General features: G+C 37.7%; 1 protein-coding gene across 2 annotated transcripts in view; it reads left to right on the forward strand.

Annotated features, from left to right (window-relative positions):
* The window catches only part of fbxw7 (F-box and WD repeat domain containing 7), a 381,234-nt gene that overhangs the window by 215,034 nt on the left and 149,783 nt on the right, over positions 1–16,417 (forward strand). The window contains exon 1 of one of the 2 annotated variants that reach the window (XM_051928159.1): positions 8,493–8,865. The exons of the other annotated variant lie outside the window; for it this stretch is intronic. Within the exon in view, the coding sequence (XP_051784119.1) occupies positions 8,662–8,865 (204 nt within the window). The 5' untranslated portion in view covers positions 8,493–8,661. Of the gene's footprint in view, positions 1–8,492; positions 8,866–16,417 lie in introns of those variants that run through there. 2 annotated transcript variants of the gene reach the window in all.

Genomic DNA, 16,417 nt, shown 5'->3' on the forward strand with positions numbered 1-16,417 from the left:
TGCACAATGCCAGCATTTGTACTGTTGTATTGATGAAGTCACATACAATGTACTCCTTAACATCTCTAGATAAGTAGAAATGTATAGATAAAATTGGGTTTCCCATAGACAACAATGTTGGGAAAAGATGGAAATGATTTCCAGCATTATTAAGTATACTTAGAAATTGAAAATAAATGTCTCCATACATATCATTGTATGCATTGTATCTCCAAGGTAGTGTTAATTGCTTGTCAGCAACAAACAACTTAAAACAAAATCAAACCTACAATTCGTAGACTGGTATAAATGAGTTGCTGAGAATTAAGGCTACAAGGCTGGTTGTCACATGAGTATACTGTGACTGCCCAGAATCACTGGAATAGTCATGTAATGTGAACAGGTCATTAAACAAACAGAGGGTGAGGAGCAGGGTTGTCATGATACTGAAACTTTCATCTTCAGTACAATACTTTCAGAAGTGTTGAAATTTAATACCATAATTTCCCATTGGGATTAATAAAGTATCTATCTATCTATCTACCTTTTGGGGGCTGAAGGATGCATGCAAAACTAAAGGTATTTTCATTCATATATATATATAAAATAACTATACAGTCAGGTCCATAAATATTTGGACAGAGACAACTTTTTTCTAATTTTGGTTCTGTACATTACCACAATGAATTTTAAATGAAACAACTCAGATCCATCCATTCCCCCAAACACATACCAGAATAACTGAAAAAATAGAACACCATTGACGTGGCCACATGAGTGGATATGTATGTGAGTATATACTCTATACTTGTATTTATTCATGTATGTGTATATATGTCGCATGCTATGTATATTTTCATTTTTAATTTGGATTTTTTTTGTTTGTATCATATTGTTATTATCTGTTCTAATGAGAGATGCAAGTAAGATTGTTTTCAGTCTGAATTTCTGTGTTTTGTTTTTTGTGAATCAGGCTTTAACAGTTTTCAAACAATTTGGGTATTGTCTCAATTTGTTTTAATTTAAGCTTTCTGTGCTACACTGTTTCCCTTGCTACATCTATATTTTCTTATGCCACCTTTTTCCAGAAAATGTCATGGCTTCACTTAACAGACTTGAACATGGCTGACACCAGAATTCTGTTCTGTGAATGCATCATAAATGTGTTGAATACTTGCATGTGCCTCCTCTCTCTCGCTTTTTGTTTTTTTTTTAATAGCTGTTCACAGTAATTTGAATTAAAATGGAATTTGATCAGATATTAATGAATAGTAGTGCAGAGCTAAAGACTGTTATTAATTTGTCTCGTTAACATTACAAAACCTATTTGAGGTCATTCAAGCTTCCTTCAAAACCCTCACAGTTGGGTGTATTGCCATTTTAGGGGAATGGTTTGCTTTTCTTCTCCATTGAGCTTCTTAGTTTCTGTCTCCAGCCGTAACTCTATTGATAGACTCCAACTCCCTTTGTCCCAGGGTAAGGCAATCAGTTTTTTAAAGGATGACGGATGGAGTGATATATTGCATGAGAAGTGTAACATAGGTATAAATATTGTTTTATCCTTTTTTAATTAATCTCTTAATTCAGAACACTGTTAAAGGGACAAAGAGTCAGTTAATTCAGCAATGTGTGAAAGGCATGAATCAACCCTAGATATAATGCTAGGCCGTTACAAGACCCAATGCCTTGTCCTAATTTGACGGTCTAAAGGTTGACTGAGCTGTTGAGAAGAAACCTTTCTCTTAGGAAAAAATCACAGTTAGGATGAGCAAGTCCAAACCAGGAATCAAAAGTTTTAAAGCAGCATTATCTGCTTGATGATTGTCTGTCATGTCATTTTTCTAACCAGCTTAATCCAGACCAGGACTGGCGGAAGTCAGTGGGGTTCAGTGCAGGATAGCATAAGGCGCCAGTCCATCACAGGGTGAGTATACACCCACAGACCAAACACACACTAGGCCCAATTTAGCATCGCTAGTTCACCTAATCTGCTTGTCTTTGGACAGTGGGAGGAAATCTGAGCAACTTTGTGGAAACCCACACAGACACAGGGAGAACATGCAAACTCCAGACAAGCAGTACCCTGTACACAAACCTGCTTGATGATTGTCTTTCCTTAAAATTATTTGTAAAATATACACTACCTATCCAAAGTTTTAGAACACCTTATATAGGGTGTTGTGCTGTGTTAGCCATTATGGATGTAGTGAGAAGTCAAGCAAAATATGCAAGCTTTCAAGGCAACTCAGGCCCATTCTTCAGGCCTCGAAAGCTTGCATATTGTAATCTTTTTAGTTAGCCAATAAAAGGTGTCATTTTGCTTGACTTCTCAACATATAGATAAAGAGAGAGATAGAGCGCGCTATAGATAAATATATGTACATTGGAACCTTGGTTCACGACCATAATTCATTCCAAAACTCTGGTTGTAAACAGAATTGGTCGTGAACCGAAGCAATTTTCCCCATAGGATTGTATGTAAATACGATTAATCCATTCCAGACCATACAAACTGTATGTAAATAAATATATATTTTTAAGTTTTTAAGCACAAATATAGTTAATTAAACCAAATAATGCACAGCATAATAGTAAACTAAATGTAAAAACATTGAATAACACTGAGAAAACCTTGAACAACAGAGAAAACTAACACTACAATAGTTTGCGCTATAGCGCTACCAACCGCTGGCTAAAAACACCCTTTTTTTTTTTTTTTAAATGAGTTTTAAGCACAGGGAAAAAAATGAACATTTGAAAAAATCCGTAATTTAATAAATCACCAAGAAAAATAACATTGCAACAATGCACGCTACGAACCGATCGCTGTAAACATAAGTGAAAACAAAATCAAGCCCAGTGCATTCTTTAACTGCCTTCCTACCTTATGTGTCCAGCTCTCTCTCGCGCTGCCTGTGTGTGTGCGCGTGTCCGTGTCTATCTCTCACGCTGCTTGTGTGTGTGTGCGTGTCTATCTCTCACGCTGCCTGTGTGTGTGCGTTTGGCTCTCTCTCGTGCTGCCTGTGTGTGAGTGTGTGTCGCGCTTTCTCTCTCTCTCTCTCTCTCTCTCTCTCTCTCTCTCTCTCTCTCTCTCTCTCTTGTTCGCTGCACAGGAAATGCACAGGGATAGACTGACCATGTACAAACCGAACTGGCTTCTTCGTATACCGAGTGTGTGGTCGTGAACCGAGGCAAAAGTTTGCTGAACTTTTTGGTCGTAAACCGATTTGTACGTGTACCGAGACGTTCGTGAACCGAGGTTCTACTGTATGCATTCTCTGTGTATGTGTGTGTTTATGTAAGAAGTTTGTGAATCTATAGATATATTTATAGATATACATATAGATAGATGTATAAGGGCTGAGATATGATTATAAAAATTAACTAATTGCTCCAATGCATGTAACTGCAATTAATAGCATCTACCATTAAAACATCTAATAATAAAATTAATACATAAATCATGAAGTAAATAAACAATGAATCATAAAATTAATGTAGAATCATCACAAAGGAATTTAAAAAAAGAATTCCATAGTTTAAACTTAAACCTTAAACCTGAACTTTTAACAAAATACTACTTGAGCAAGTACAACCTGAAATTGAATGCCTTCCTAAAAGGCAAGTTGAAAAGAAGGCAATAAGAAAAGGAGAGGCCAATGTATTAATTATCAAATTGGCATAGCAGATGAGACACAGACATGTCAAAGTAAAAAATGATCAAGACTGATTTATTTGAAAAAATATGCATCTCTTAAATGGGCATTCATATTTACTTGTGTTAAAACTCCGCAAATACTATCCTTAGTTGTTCATCACCATCAACGACTTGATAATTATACTATACCCAAGTGTTTTTCAAGCTGGTGCACCGTGGAAATAACACTGTAATGCCCCTAAGTCCAGAACTGAGAGAGATGCATTCCTCACGTGGTCAACGCCTGTTAGAGGAGGACAGGTCTGCCTGGAAAAGCCGGCACAAAAGCAGCTCCATGATTGCTGTTTAGCAGACACAGCACTTAGAGAGCACTTTAGCAGCTAGGAAACTTGTCTGGGGTCCATCTGCCTATATGCAAGTTCACCAGTGACTCTTGCTGAACCGAGGGCCTGTGGGCATACAAGTTGTCTCTGACCCCTGGTCAGTGGAGTGAGGCAGAGAGGGGACCTGTTGTGGTCGAATTTTAACATCTTAGTAAAGAAAGAAACATCCTCTAACAGGACAATTCAGTAATCGGGCAGGAGAAAAGCTATTCATGGAATCTTTTCATTACTCCTCAGCAAAATGCCTGGGAGGGAGCATTCTTGAGAAGCAGTCCGTTACAGCCTGTTCAGAATGGTCAGAAAAACAAAGAATAGAGGTTCATGTTATAAACTGTTGAATTTACATACAATAAGAAGGTTGTTAATCAGTTTTAGCTGCTTTGGTGTTAATGAAATTAACAACAGATGCACCAGAGGGGCAACAATGAGACGATCCCCAAAACAGGAATGAAAAGTTTAACAGGTGGAGGCCACTGACATTTTTCCCTCCTCACCCGTTTTTCACTCATTTTGCATTTGGCTGCGGTTAGTGTCACTACTGGTAGCATGAGGCGAGGATGGCCCATCAATATGTGCCATTGCCAGAAGGTTTGCTGTGTCTCCCAGCCCAGTCTCAAGGGCCTGGAGGAGATTCCAGGAGACAGGCAGTTCCTCTAGGAGAGCTGGACAGGGCCCCTCGTAGAAGGTCCTTAACCCATCAGCAGGACCCACCGGTATCTGCTCCTTTGGGAAAGGAGGAACAGGATGAGCACTGCCAGAGACCTCCAGCAGGGAGGCCACTGGTGTGAATGTCTCTGACCAAACAATCAGAAACAGACTTCAGGAGGGTGGCTTGAGGGCCCGACATCCTCTAGTGGGCCCTGTACTCACTGCCCGCCTGGCACTGTGGAGCTCGATTGGCATTTGCCATAGAATACTAGAATTGGCAGGTCCACCACTGGCTCCCTGTGCTTTTCACAGATGAGAGCAGATTCACCCTGAGCACATGTCACAGTGAAAGGGTCTGGAGAAGCCGTGGTGAACATTATGCTGCCTGTAACATCGTTTAGCATGACCGGTTTGGTGGTGGGTCAGAGATGGTCTGGGGAGGCATATCCATGGAGAGACACACAGACCTCTGCAGGCTAGACGACGGCACCTTGACTGCCATTAGGTATCGGGATGAAATCCTTGGACCCATTGTCAGACACTATGTTGGTGCAGTGGCTCCTGGGTTCCTCCTGGTGCACGACAATGCCCAGCCTCATGTGGTGAGAGTATGCAGGCAGTTCCTGGAGGAGGAAGAAATTGATGCCATTGACTGGCCCCCACGCTCTGCTCGCCTGACCTTAAACCCAATAGAACACCTCTGGGTGGGACATTAAGTTTCAATCCATCCATCAGACTGTCCAGGAGCTCAGTGATGCCCTGGTCCAGATCTGGGAGGAGATCCCCCAGGACACCATCTGCCGTCTCATTAGGACATTGTCAGGCACGTGGGGGCCATACAAACTACTGAGTATGATTTTGAGTTGCTGCAATGAAATTTTAGCAAAATGGACTAGCCTGCCACATCATTTTTTTTACTTTGATTTTCGGGGTGTTTTTGAATTCAGCCCTCTGTAGGTTCATAATTTTCATTTCCATCAAGCGATGTGCCATCCTTTCATTCCTAACACATTACTCAGTCCATATCAGTATAGATATCCAGCATGATTTTATTTCCCATTGAGGTCTGATGTGTTTTCAAAGTGTTCCTTTAATTTTTTTGAGCAGTTTATATATGTGTGTATATGTATGTATGTGTGTGTATATACAGTAATATATATATATATATATATGAGTGTATATATAAAAAATATTCATTTGTCTACATCATACATCACGTTTTACTCATTAAAATAAGCCATCGCCCTCAAAGCAAGTGTTGTCATCGTCACAGTTTATGAAGAGAATGTTCATTTGTAGCCTAAAAGAAATAGGAACGGATGGCTTTGAATTAATTCATTCATTGTATGCTTCAGCTATCATAGTGGTAAGATATAACAAAAAAGTGAAAAACGAACTTCCACTAGATATGTAAATTTGACAAAGCTGAAATACTTTTCTCCTTTCAACCATATCATTAAGAAAGCTTGTGAATTGAATTGAAATGATCACATTTCAGGAAAGTGGTTCCAGAATGTGAAAGATGCACAGTGAAGTAACTGATGTATGTATTTGGAACAAGGATATGGTTCAGCTGCAAGGCATTACTTCTGCATTTGTTAAACTGTGTAGAAAACAATCCTCTTGGCTTAGGATGTTGTTTTCTGCAGACTTTTTTTATGCCGACAGGTAAAAAAAAATTGCCCTTTAAAAGGTCTTTTATTGTTAGGGGCATAACTTGACCTTTTTTGTGTGAGTTTTTATAGTGTACCAGATTTTCTCCCTAATTATTATCACTGTACTATGAATATACAGTGATCGCCTCATTTCTCAAAGATCTTGTGGCAGTCTCACCAAATGAATTCGGCAGAGTGCAGCAGATATGGACATCTCAGAATAGTAGGGACAAGCGTAAGCCTGAGTTAGCAAATATAGTGCAGGATGTGAAGACAGCATTTATATATAGACAAACGGATTCTGAAATGCAGTGTGTATATCTAAACACATACGTCTATACACACACACACACACACAAATATATATAAATAAATAATAAGTACATAATTGATGTTCCATAAATTTTGGTTATCCTATATGTACTCTCATGACAACTGTTTTCCATTCCATGAGAAAAATGTAAAAGCTGTGAAGCAATCCTTAATTACTACTAGTATTGCACATTCTATGTTTTAATATGCGTGTACAAGTATATGCCATATATGGGTAAGGGTATAAGTGTTCTTCAAAAAATGTCCTATTAAATGCCATATTATTATCCACAGTCTTGTGGTTCAGTAGTCTGCTTTTGTTTACCTTGCTATCAGTGTGTAAGTTTTTACCAAGTTGTGATCATGGCTAGAATCTTAGCAGTTTCGCCAAAGGAAGAACAGAGAGGTTTTTTTTTTTTTTTTACAATAATACATTTTATTTATTCGTTTTGTGCAGGAATTGTTAATGGAGCGGAAAGTTATGCCCATTTGTTGTATGATAATCTTTCATCTCACAGAAGTGTATGTGGCTGAACAGATAAAATAACATAGCATTATAAAAAAAACACGTTTAATCTAATGCAGAAAACCAGAATGTATTCAAGGCAGCATTGAGTGGAAGTGTGGAACCAATCAGAGCACCAGTCCCATTGCATTACTTGCTCAAAACACACACTGTGTCAGTTTAGTATTACCAGTTAATGAAACATGCATGTTTCGAAATTAGTGAAGTATGTCAATGCATATAACACAAACAGACACCACACGGACACAGTGAGAAAAAGTCCAGAATTGGTGGCCAAGTGTTAAATGGCACTTGGGACAGCTGTCAGGATCAACAAGTAATGAGAATCCGAAAAAGTCACCAAAAGTAACGGCTACGAAAGATCTTTGGAATGAAGATGTTAAGGAGAAAAAAGGGGCCCAGATTCACTTTGCATTTGACCAGAATCGTTGTTTTTCTGAATTGCTAAGTGTCTTATTTAAATGTACTATTATTAAGAAGGGGTGACTGAAATCTCTTTAGCATAAAATATTGTGAAATATAAAGTGAGGAAGCATTCCGAAGAACCCATCTGTGTGGGTGACAGTATATAACCCCACATTCTTACATGTATGCAGTTTTAATGTTGTACACAAGCATGTTAACTTTATGTTTACTGTAATAAATAGAGCGTCTTGCTTTTGCATCCAAACCTTATTTCAGTTGATGTTTTTCCTTTGAAAATGAGATGCACATTTTTTTTGGTTATTGTTCCCAACATGTAAGATACCACAGGATTGTCTAGATAGAGATGTGATGTTCAAGAAAGATGCCATTTTGGCCAGCAGAGAGAACTTATGCACATGTTTTGCTGAATTGCAGTATCCATATCACAGCTGTTGACCTAAATAACTTTTAAAGCAGAGCATCTGCTGCTATTGCTTTGTTCAGTTGTTGGTGTTTGCTTTCTAGTGATTTACTAATCACACTTTCATGTTTCAGTGTTAATCTAAGATTAAACATTTTCATTTTTAAATTTCTTTTATTTAACGCATTTGCCAGTCATCAATTTTAATTTCCAAAACTGGTAATTTAAAAGAAAGGTGCTGGCTGTAGAAAGAGGTTGCAGGTACAGTACAGTATTCCTTCAACACGTTAGCTATGGTGCCCTACCATTACAGGTGGGATGTCTGTCTGTGTTACTCTGTGTGCACGAAAAGCTGGGGCAGGCATGCAAGTCACACTCTGAATGGTTCTTCAGCTGTTGCGATTGGCAGATGGCCTCTCTGATGTAATTTGCAGTCCCATTGGCCGCCTATAAGTGAGCTGCTTTACTGGAACCTGAACTTGGAATCAGCTGAGCGAGTGTTGAAGCCAGGCAGGCCACTTGCTTTGAAGCCCAGGGAAACTGTCGCTGCAGCAGGCCTTGGGTCTGGCTGCCCTCTCACCGCCTGTCTATGATTGCTTTTATTCTGTTATTACCATTTCATTGTAATTTATTTATCATTTATTAGTATTGTGGTATTTTAATATGCCGTGGTAATGCTTCGCCATTGCCCAATTCCCAATTTTGCTTCGGTCAGCCATCGGAGAAAAATGCCTAAACCGGTAGAGAAGGCTCCTGCCAGCCAAGGACCGAGTTTGGCTGATTCTGGTTTGGGCAAGGAACCTTTACCACAGCAGAATGTTCTCCGTATCTTCAGTATCAACATCATCACCCAAGGGTTGCCTTTCTGTCGTAAGCGGGTGAGTATGGCAATAATATTTAAAGTGTCTGCTTTGTCATTGGGAAGAAGGGAATTTGTACTTTATAGATTTTTTTGTGTGATGCATACTGTAGTTTTGACTGCTGAAAGTCAACTTGATGCTTCAGTTCCTTTGCTGCGTCACAGGCAATCATCTATACCAGATTGCTTTCCGACTTTCTTGTTCCCTTGAAAGTTAAAATAACTTTAAATAATTTTCAGCACTGTTTTCTCAAGCAGTTGGTTTAATGTTATTTCAGATATCAATCGTCATAAAGTGACAGCTTTTTTCCATTTAAGAATGGTACAGTACATGTTTTGGTTATATCAGATTGCCATAAGGACATTCTTTCCTTTCCAGTTAAAAATTAAGCATGCCATTCTGTTTATAGAATCATCTTATTTCCTTGTACATTCTGATTTTACTGTAGTCAAGGAGTTAATTGCTGAATAACATTCAGCTATGGTGAAATGCACAGCAACTCAGAAGTATGGAGCGTCAAACTGTTGGTATGTTTTTAAGATTAAGTCAGACAAGTCGCATGTTTCACTTGACTATATCTTATGTATTTGTAGGATCTGGATGTAATTACTCACTTACATTTTGCCTCTCTTAGCATAAAATGTAGAGTGAGCTAGAGTTACCCCGATGTGCGGCGTGATGCTTTTATTTTGGTGTCTTGCAAAGTTAATCTTGTCTTCTAAAACTGGCCTCCGGTAAAAATAAGAAGTGCCATTCAGTATTTTCTTATGTTCACAGAAGAGCACATGGTAAGGGCTCCTCCCAAAGTTTTTCTAAAGCTTACTGCTGCCATGTTGTCCTTAAAAAGACTTTCTCTGTTGCAACCCTATTTTTAGTTCACACATAGAAGCTTCCTTTACAACTTTAGCCGATTTCAAGAAAAATGTTGATACTGGGTCTTGCAAGATGCTTGAATTGCCATTTTGGAGGGTCTTTGTCTTATGAGCCTTGTAAGAAATGTGAATATATGTGAGTTTGCTTCTTGATTTAGTGTACATAGTCTCTTGCCATTGGTAGAATGAGCTAACAGAAAAAAAATTCTTAACTGAAAAGTTGGCAAAACTCTGTTGCACCAAGAGGCTAAATCAGAGTTAAATATATGGTGCTCCCAATTCGAAATTGTTGCACTGTGGGTCACTGGATTTTGTTACACTATGACGCTACTCAGAACCTCCATAATAACTGGTTTAATTAACCTGGTTCTGCTTGTACTACTTGGCTTCAAGTCCTATCCTGCCACTTCTCCATTTTAGTTTTAAAAACATGGATTAAGATAAATTTAAAACAAGGCATTTATGGTATTTCCTGGCGTGAAAGTAGATACCAGGGCTGTGGAGTTAGAGTCGGAAGCAATTATTAGATGACTATTTAGTAAAAATATAATAATTTGGTCTTCGGCTTGAAGGGTAAATTGTAATATGTGTTAAAATGACCAATTTCACCTATACTGATTCAATTAAACTATTTTTTCTTCTAGCTTCTTTTTTAATTTTGTAAGTTTAGACTTCTATTTAATTTTATTCAGTGTTTGTAAGCCACAACAACATTGCTCCAGACTTTAACAGGTTAGAGTTCTAAAACGTAGCCTGATGATTCACACTGGCAGTGATGAAATGCCATGTGTCTTCTATGTTGTGTGCTTTCAATCAATATAGTAAATATACGAGTCCAGTTAGAGCAGTTGGTGTTGATGGTAACAGAAATTGAGAAGTTGGTGTTGAAGGTTTTGTGTATCATCTCCCCAGCCCTGGTAGACATTTAATATTTTTTTGTTTATTTAACATTTATGAGTGCTTACTCCATATTAAAAAAAAGGAATGTGAATGTACAGTAGTTAAACATAAAAGGTGAAGCAAATCTGAGGGAAAAATAACTCGTGTAAGTAGTAAATCGAATGAGCTAATAAAGCATGAAATTTTTTCATGATAGTTCAAATTTCAGTTTTCTTATATAAAACAATGTTTGATGATTTCTAAAAGAAAGAAATATGTATGTTAGATTTTCAACTCTTATACTGTTTCCTTCCTGTGTGTTTTCATTTTGTACATCATCTTTATGTGAGATTGATATCTTCCTCAGTTACCCCCTCTGAGCGTGCACATTGTACAGTTAAGTAATGTGAACATTATGGTCTCCTCCACATTTTTTGGATGTGAATGTTAAATTAAATGGTGATCATTGTCCAGTGTAAGTGAGTGTGACCTGAGATGTGTCTTTTCTGTTTCTTCAAGGACCAGTGCCTCCCTAGTGATTGATGCCACTGTCATCTGTTTCTGTAATACATTGTTTGCTTTGTGTGTGTGTGTGTACACTACTGGTCAAATGTTTTATAACACCTCTGGTTTTCCAGTTTTTCTTCAAATTTAATCAGTTGAAATGCAATGTATGACCTAAATTGGCAAAAAGATAAGCAGTAAATTGCCAGAGGTCTAAATTTAAACTGAAAAATGATAATACCAGAATATTACAAATGGACCTTCTTCAGGGAATAACTAATAGGTTACATCCTACTGATGTTCTGCAGCAATTAAATTAAATGAAGCCTTGTAAGTGGAAGCAAACAAAATTTATACAGGTGTCCCAACTTCTGTTGATTACTTAAAAAACCCCTGTCTGTCTTTAAGTAGAGTTGGGATAGACTGTGTTACATTACACCCTCTGAAGTACTACTTGGACAGTATTTCAGTGTTAATGGCAAGAAAAAGGCCATTAACAAATCAAATGAGACCGAGCATTATTACCCTTAGAAGTGTAGGACTTTCATTTAGAAAATTTGAAAAACAAGTGTCAGTGAATATGTTGTCCTATGCAATCCAAAATCAATTGGGAACTAGAAGAAACTCTAATAGAAAGAAATCTGGCAGACCCAAAGTCACAGCCTAATCAGAAGACACGTTTCTGAGGGTCACCAGGTTGCGTGCTAGGTGTCTCACAGCACAAGAGCTTCAAGCACAGCTTAACAGTCAGTTTCTACTGTGAAGAGGAGATTTTGTGCTGCAGGTTTGACAGGGTGAGTGGCAGGATGAAAGTCATTCCTTATCGGAAAAACTAGGTCCTTGAAATACTGCCTGTGGACTACTACACACCGGGCAAAGCATTTATCTGTGTGCTTCTTTTTTATGGGATCCCTTTAAGTCTTTGCAACCATATACTTCACATGTCCTTGGCATTTTATTTTAATGCACGTAGTCCCTATTGTCAGTTAAAAAAGGCAGAAAAAGCCTGTCTTAATCAAATGAGTGCTTTTAGTTTGTTATCTGTAATCATTTTCTTTGGTTTTCTTTATCAGCCACAATTTTTTTGTTGTAAATTGAAAGCACATTTGAATGAGATGGATTCAGAGAAGGTCATGTGGCATAGCTGAATGTGACCTTTTAAATGTCTGTCCCCTTTTTAATTTCTGACCCCTTGGTCCATGTGGCATGTGTGACATTTTTGAGCTTTGTAGGCTGACACAATGTGTAACTAAAATATACCTTCTGCACAAGAGTGTTTTCTTATCTGTGCTGCTGTGCTATTTAATTCACCTGACCCTACTTGAATCTTACATTTAGGATTATGTTCCCAGGGCACCCTGAGCTGACCCCATTCCCTCCTGTCAAGTCTGCAGTTGGCCACATTTTTTAAAGAGCTTAAAAGCATATGTTGCATTTTCCCTTCTCTATCTTGAACCTGTATGGCAGACAGGTGTTGAAGTGTGTGCATTTAGTTTAATGGTGGTTGGTCTGTGCTCTTATGATATACTGTAGTTGTGGTTATGCCAAGTTCTCCATATTGTGTAATTGTGCATGTCAATCCAGTTTATATTTGTATTTTATGTTTTTGTGATTCAGTGGATTCTGTTAAAACCTGCTGCTTTACCTCTATTTATGTCTGGCCAGCATCATTGCCCACTTTTTCTCTTGGTGAAATAACCAAACTTCTCTTACGGAAGTACAATTTAACCAAAAAATTCAGTCACCCCTTGTGCATCTTGATACATATACACATGCACAAGAGACTCTGTTATAAATAGACACAATCCGGATTGGATATCCAATTAAAGAGTTAAGGAGGTGTTGCATATTTTGAGCCCAGCTTTCCCAGGCCCAAATGGCGATCCAGCTGTTGTCAAGCCACTTATCACAAAAGTTTGAATCATATTGGCTTTCTGCTCTTCCCTTTAGTCTAGGTAAAATGATCTAGGCATTGCCCATAGTAGCCTGTCTTACATTTCTGGATGTCAAACTGTACATTAAAATTATAGTCGCGCAATAAGAATTAAGTATTTTAAAAATCTCTGTTCAAGACTGCTAAGTGTGTTGCAATGAGTACTGACACTTGGAAGTCAACCCGACTGAAAACATGTCGCCATCCAGTTAAGTCAAAGAAAAAGTCAACAAAATGAACAAGCAGTGAAAATCATGTTTGGATGTTGATGGATAGAGTGATCTTGGTTGGAGCGAGTGATGAGTTTGTTTTATTGTAAGCTATTGACTGAGAGTTCTCTTGTTCCAAAATATTTGCTGACGAATTTCAGCTCTGTTAATAGAGGAGGAGAGCACATAGCAGCAATGCGCCTCTTTCGCTCCTATTTCAGAAAACAACTTCTCTCCTTACATTTCATTCTCATGTCTTGCACCACTTAGATGAGGCCAATGAGTGAGTGCGAGTATCATACTTTTTTTTTTTTTTGGTCTTCATTTTTGTCTCATCTTCTGTATTCAGTGCCTTTATTTAGTATTTATACCTTTTTTTAAATCTGCATATGTACATGATAGGATTGCCTAAGATTACCGTAATGCTGGTTAATTTAGAGAGGGCACATGTTGGTGTTTAAAATAAGCCTTATAAACATAACTTAAAAGAGCCTTTCATAATACTTAATTAAGCCCATCGATGTCTGTAGTTATTTGAGAATTCTGAGATGGCTGCTACTGTCTTTGTGGATGAGTTTCTTCAAGTGATAGTTACAGGTAAAGCCTCTTTTCTTTCTCTCTTTCATTTTTGTATGAATAGGGGAGGGTTGTGGTTAATATCTCATTATCTGAGAGTTGGAGCAGCTTTTTTTTAGTTGAGTATTATAGGCATATAATCTGCTTTTTTTTTGTTTCATTACAATACAGTTAATAAAATGGGCAAGAAGTATTAATAAATCATAAATCAAAACAAGTAATAATGTCATTTTAAGTTTTCCTTTGTAAATGTGAACATTTTACTTCAAGAAACCAGATGATTGTTTGCCAAAGGCATATTTTAAATTTGTAAACCTGATTCCTGGGGCTTGGGCCCTGCAAATGACTTTAATAGGCGACCTGTAACTTTTCAGTAAATCTGAGCTCCTAGCTGTAAAGTTGTATTTGTATGATAACTGCAAAGATGCTATTCTGTTATGGTTTGAAGAGCAAGGCAATCTGAGTAGCTCTGGAGCTTTTTCAAAAGCCTGCCATCCCTACCCTAGCTGCGTAATAAATGCGTCTATTAATATCTTCATATCAAGGGATTGCTGATCTCCCTTCACTATACGGCTGAGCAGCTGACAGAAATCCTTACAGTTTTTACATATTTGTTTCCCAGCTGTTACACCACCCTTTCCCATACCTTCTAGATGCCTTCAATACCTAAATAAAAAGGTTGCAAATCTGCATATTTGGCGAAAGTATTGTGCATACCACATGCTTCCATTGCTTTTTCTTGACAAGTTATGGCGGCCATTCTCCATTTTGTAAATGTGTGCACGCTGAGCGAAAGAACAGCTGAGCACTTTTTTTTTTTTTGCGCGTTCCCCACGTATAGAGTGTGACGGTTGGGAACACCGGGGATGGGCAGAACTTCATTGCCCTTGGACTTGAAATAAACACAGAAAGGCATCTGCTAATATCTATTCTGAGCGAATTTAGTTCCCAGGCAGAAAACAGTAAGAATGTAGGCCGCCTTGTCGACGATTTAATTGTACGTTTGAAACATAGTGAATAGCGTGTATTGTTGAGAATTCAGATTTGTTTGTGGTAAAGTTTACTAGTTTGACAAGTTAAATATTCCCCCAGGATATTTGCTGCTTTGTCTATGTATTTTTTGTCTCCTCACCAGAGGTAATGAACTAATTAATATACTTTTATTTCTTTAATTGTTTCAAAATTAATTTGACACATTTCATTTGAGTATAAACATTAAAACTAGTGCTATTGAGTAACGAAAAAAGTTACTCTTCTTATTCTACAAGATCCAGTGGTTAGGACATGTTCCCCTGTGAAGGTTTGACCTTCTTCAGCTCGTCAGGTTACCTGTGTACTGGCAGTAGTCAGGAGATCATGTTCATCTTCATTTCTGAAAGCCCATTGCTAATCCATGATTGCAAAATCCGCTTCAGTTTCGTCAGCTCATAGACCCAAAACCATTCACTCTGAATTAATAAGACATGCATGGATGAAAATAACATATTTTTCACAATTACATGGCCATGATAATATTGCTTTTTTCTGTACTTGAGGTTGTTCTAAAACTAGAGAAACCGAAAAGTTTTTTGCCAAAGTGGTTAATAGACTTGAATAATGTTTTAGCCTCTATTTAGGTGGGCTACTGTTGAAATGTTCCTTCAGCACTTAGCTATTACAAATATATTTTTATTATTTAGTTTTCCATAATTTTTAATTATGTAATGAAATTAGTTTAACCTCATATTTTGTGATAAGCATGAGTATTCCTTTGCTAGGAATTTGTAAATGCTAATATAAGTTGCTTCCAAAAAGAGCAAGTAAATTTCTTGTAGGTAATTTAGTTATTGTCATGTATCATTAGGTTGAGGTAATGTTGTCAAACCTGCTTAAGCCAATTCCTTGTTTCTGAGACTGGGTTCAATCCTAGCAATATGGTGTAGAAACTTGGAAGCAACCCTTGATGAGTTGCCAGTCTATCACATGGCCTACTCAAAAGTAGTGGATTCCGAAGGTATTCATACCTTATCATTTTCTGCACACTTCCTTCTGTTTTAGATTTAATTATAAATGGATACATTAAATAACCCATAATGACAAAGTGAGAACGTGGTTTGATAAATTAATAAAAATCCAAAATCAAAATCTTTCATTCATTTAAGTTTTCAAAACCTTTGCAGTGAAACTTGAAATTGTGGTCAGGTGCATCCTTTTTGCTTTAATTGTCCTTGATGTGTCTAGAACTTAATTGAATTCCACCTGAATTAACTGGACATTGTTTGTTGTATGCTTGTAATGAAGGTTCTACATCTGAGTCTGCATCTCAGGACAAAAACCAACCAACTCTCTGTGCAATTCCACAATCAAACTGTTGTGAGGCATAAATCAGGTCAACCATTTCTAAATCTTTTCAGTGTTCCCAGGAGCACATGAGCCTCAAGAAATGGAAAATGGAAAAAGTCTGGAAAGACCTGGGCTATTCCTAGAGTTGGCTGTCTGGTCAAACTGAGTAACTGGGCAAGAAAGACCATGATCAGAGAGGTGAAAAAGAACCTTCTTTAATAGAGCTTCAGAAGTCCTCTGCTAAGATTGGAGAAGCTGTTGGAAGAACTCCATCA

Source organism: Erpetoichthys calabaricus, chromosome 5 (genome assembly GCF_900747795.2).
Source record: "Erpetoichthys calabaricus chromosome 5, fErpCal1.3, whole genome shotgun sequence".
Classification (NCBI taxonomy): Eukaryota; Metazoa; Chordata; class Cladistia; order Polypteriformes; family Polypteridae; genus Erpetoichthys; species Erpetoichthys calabaricus.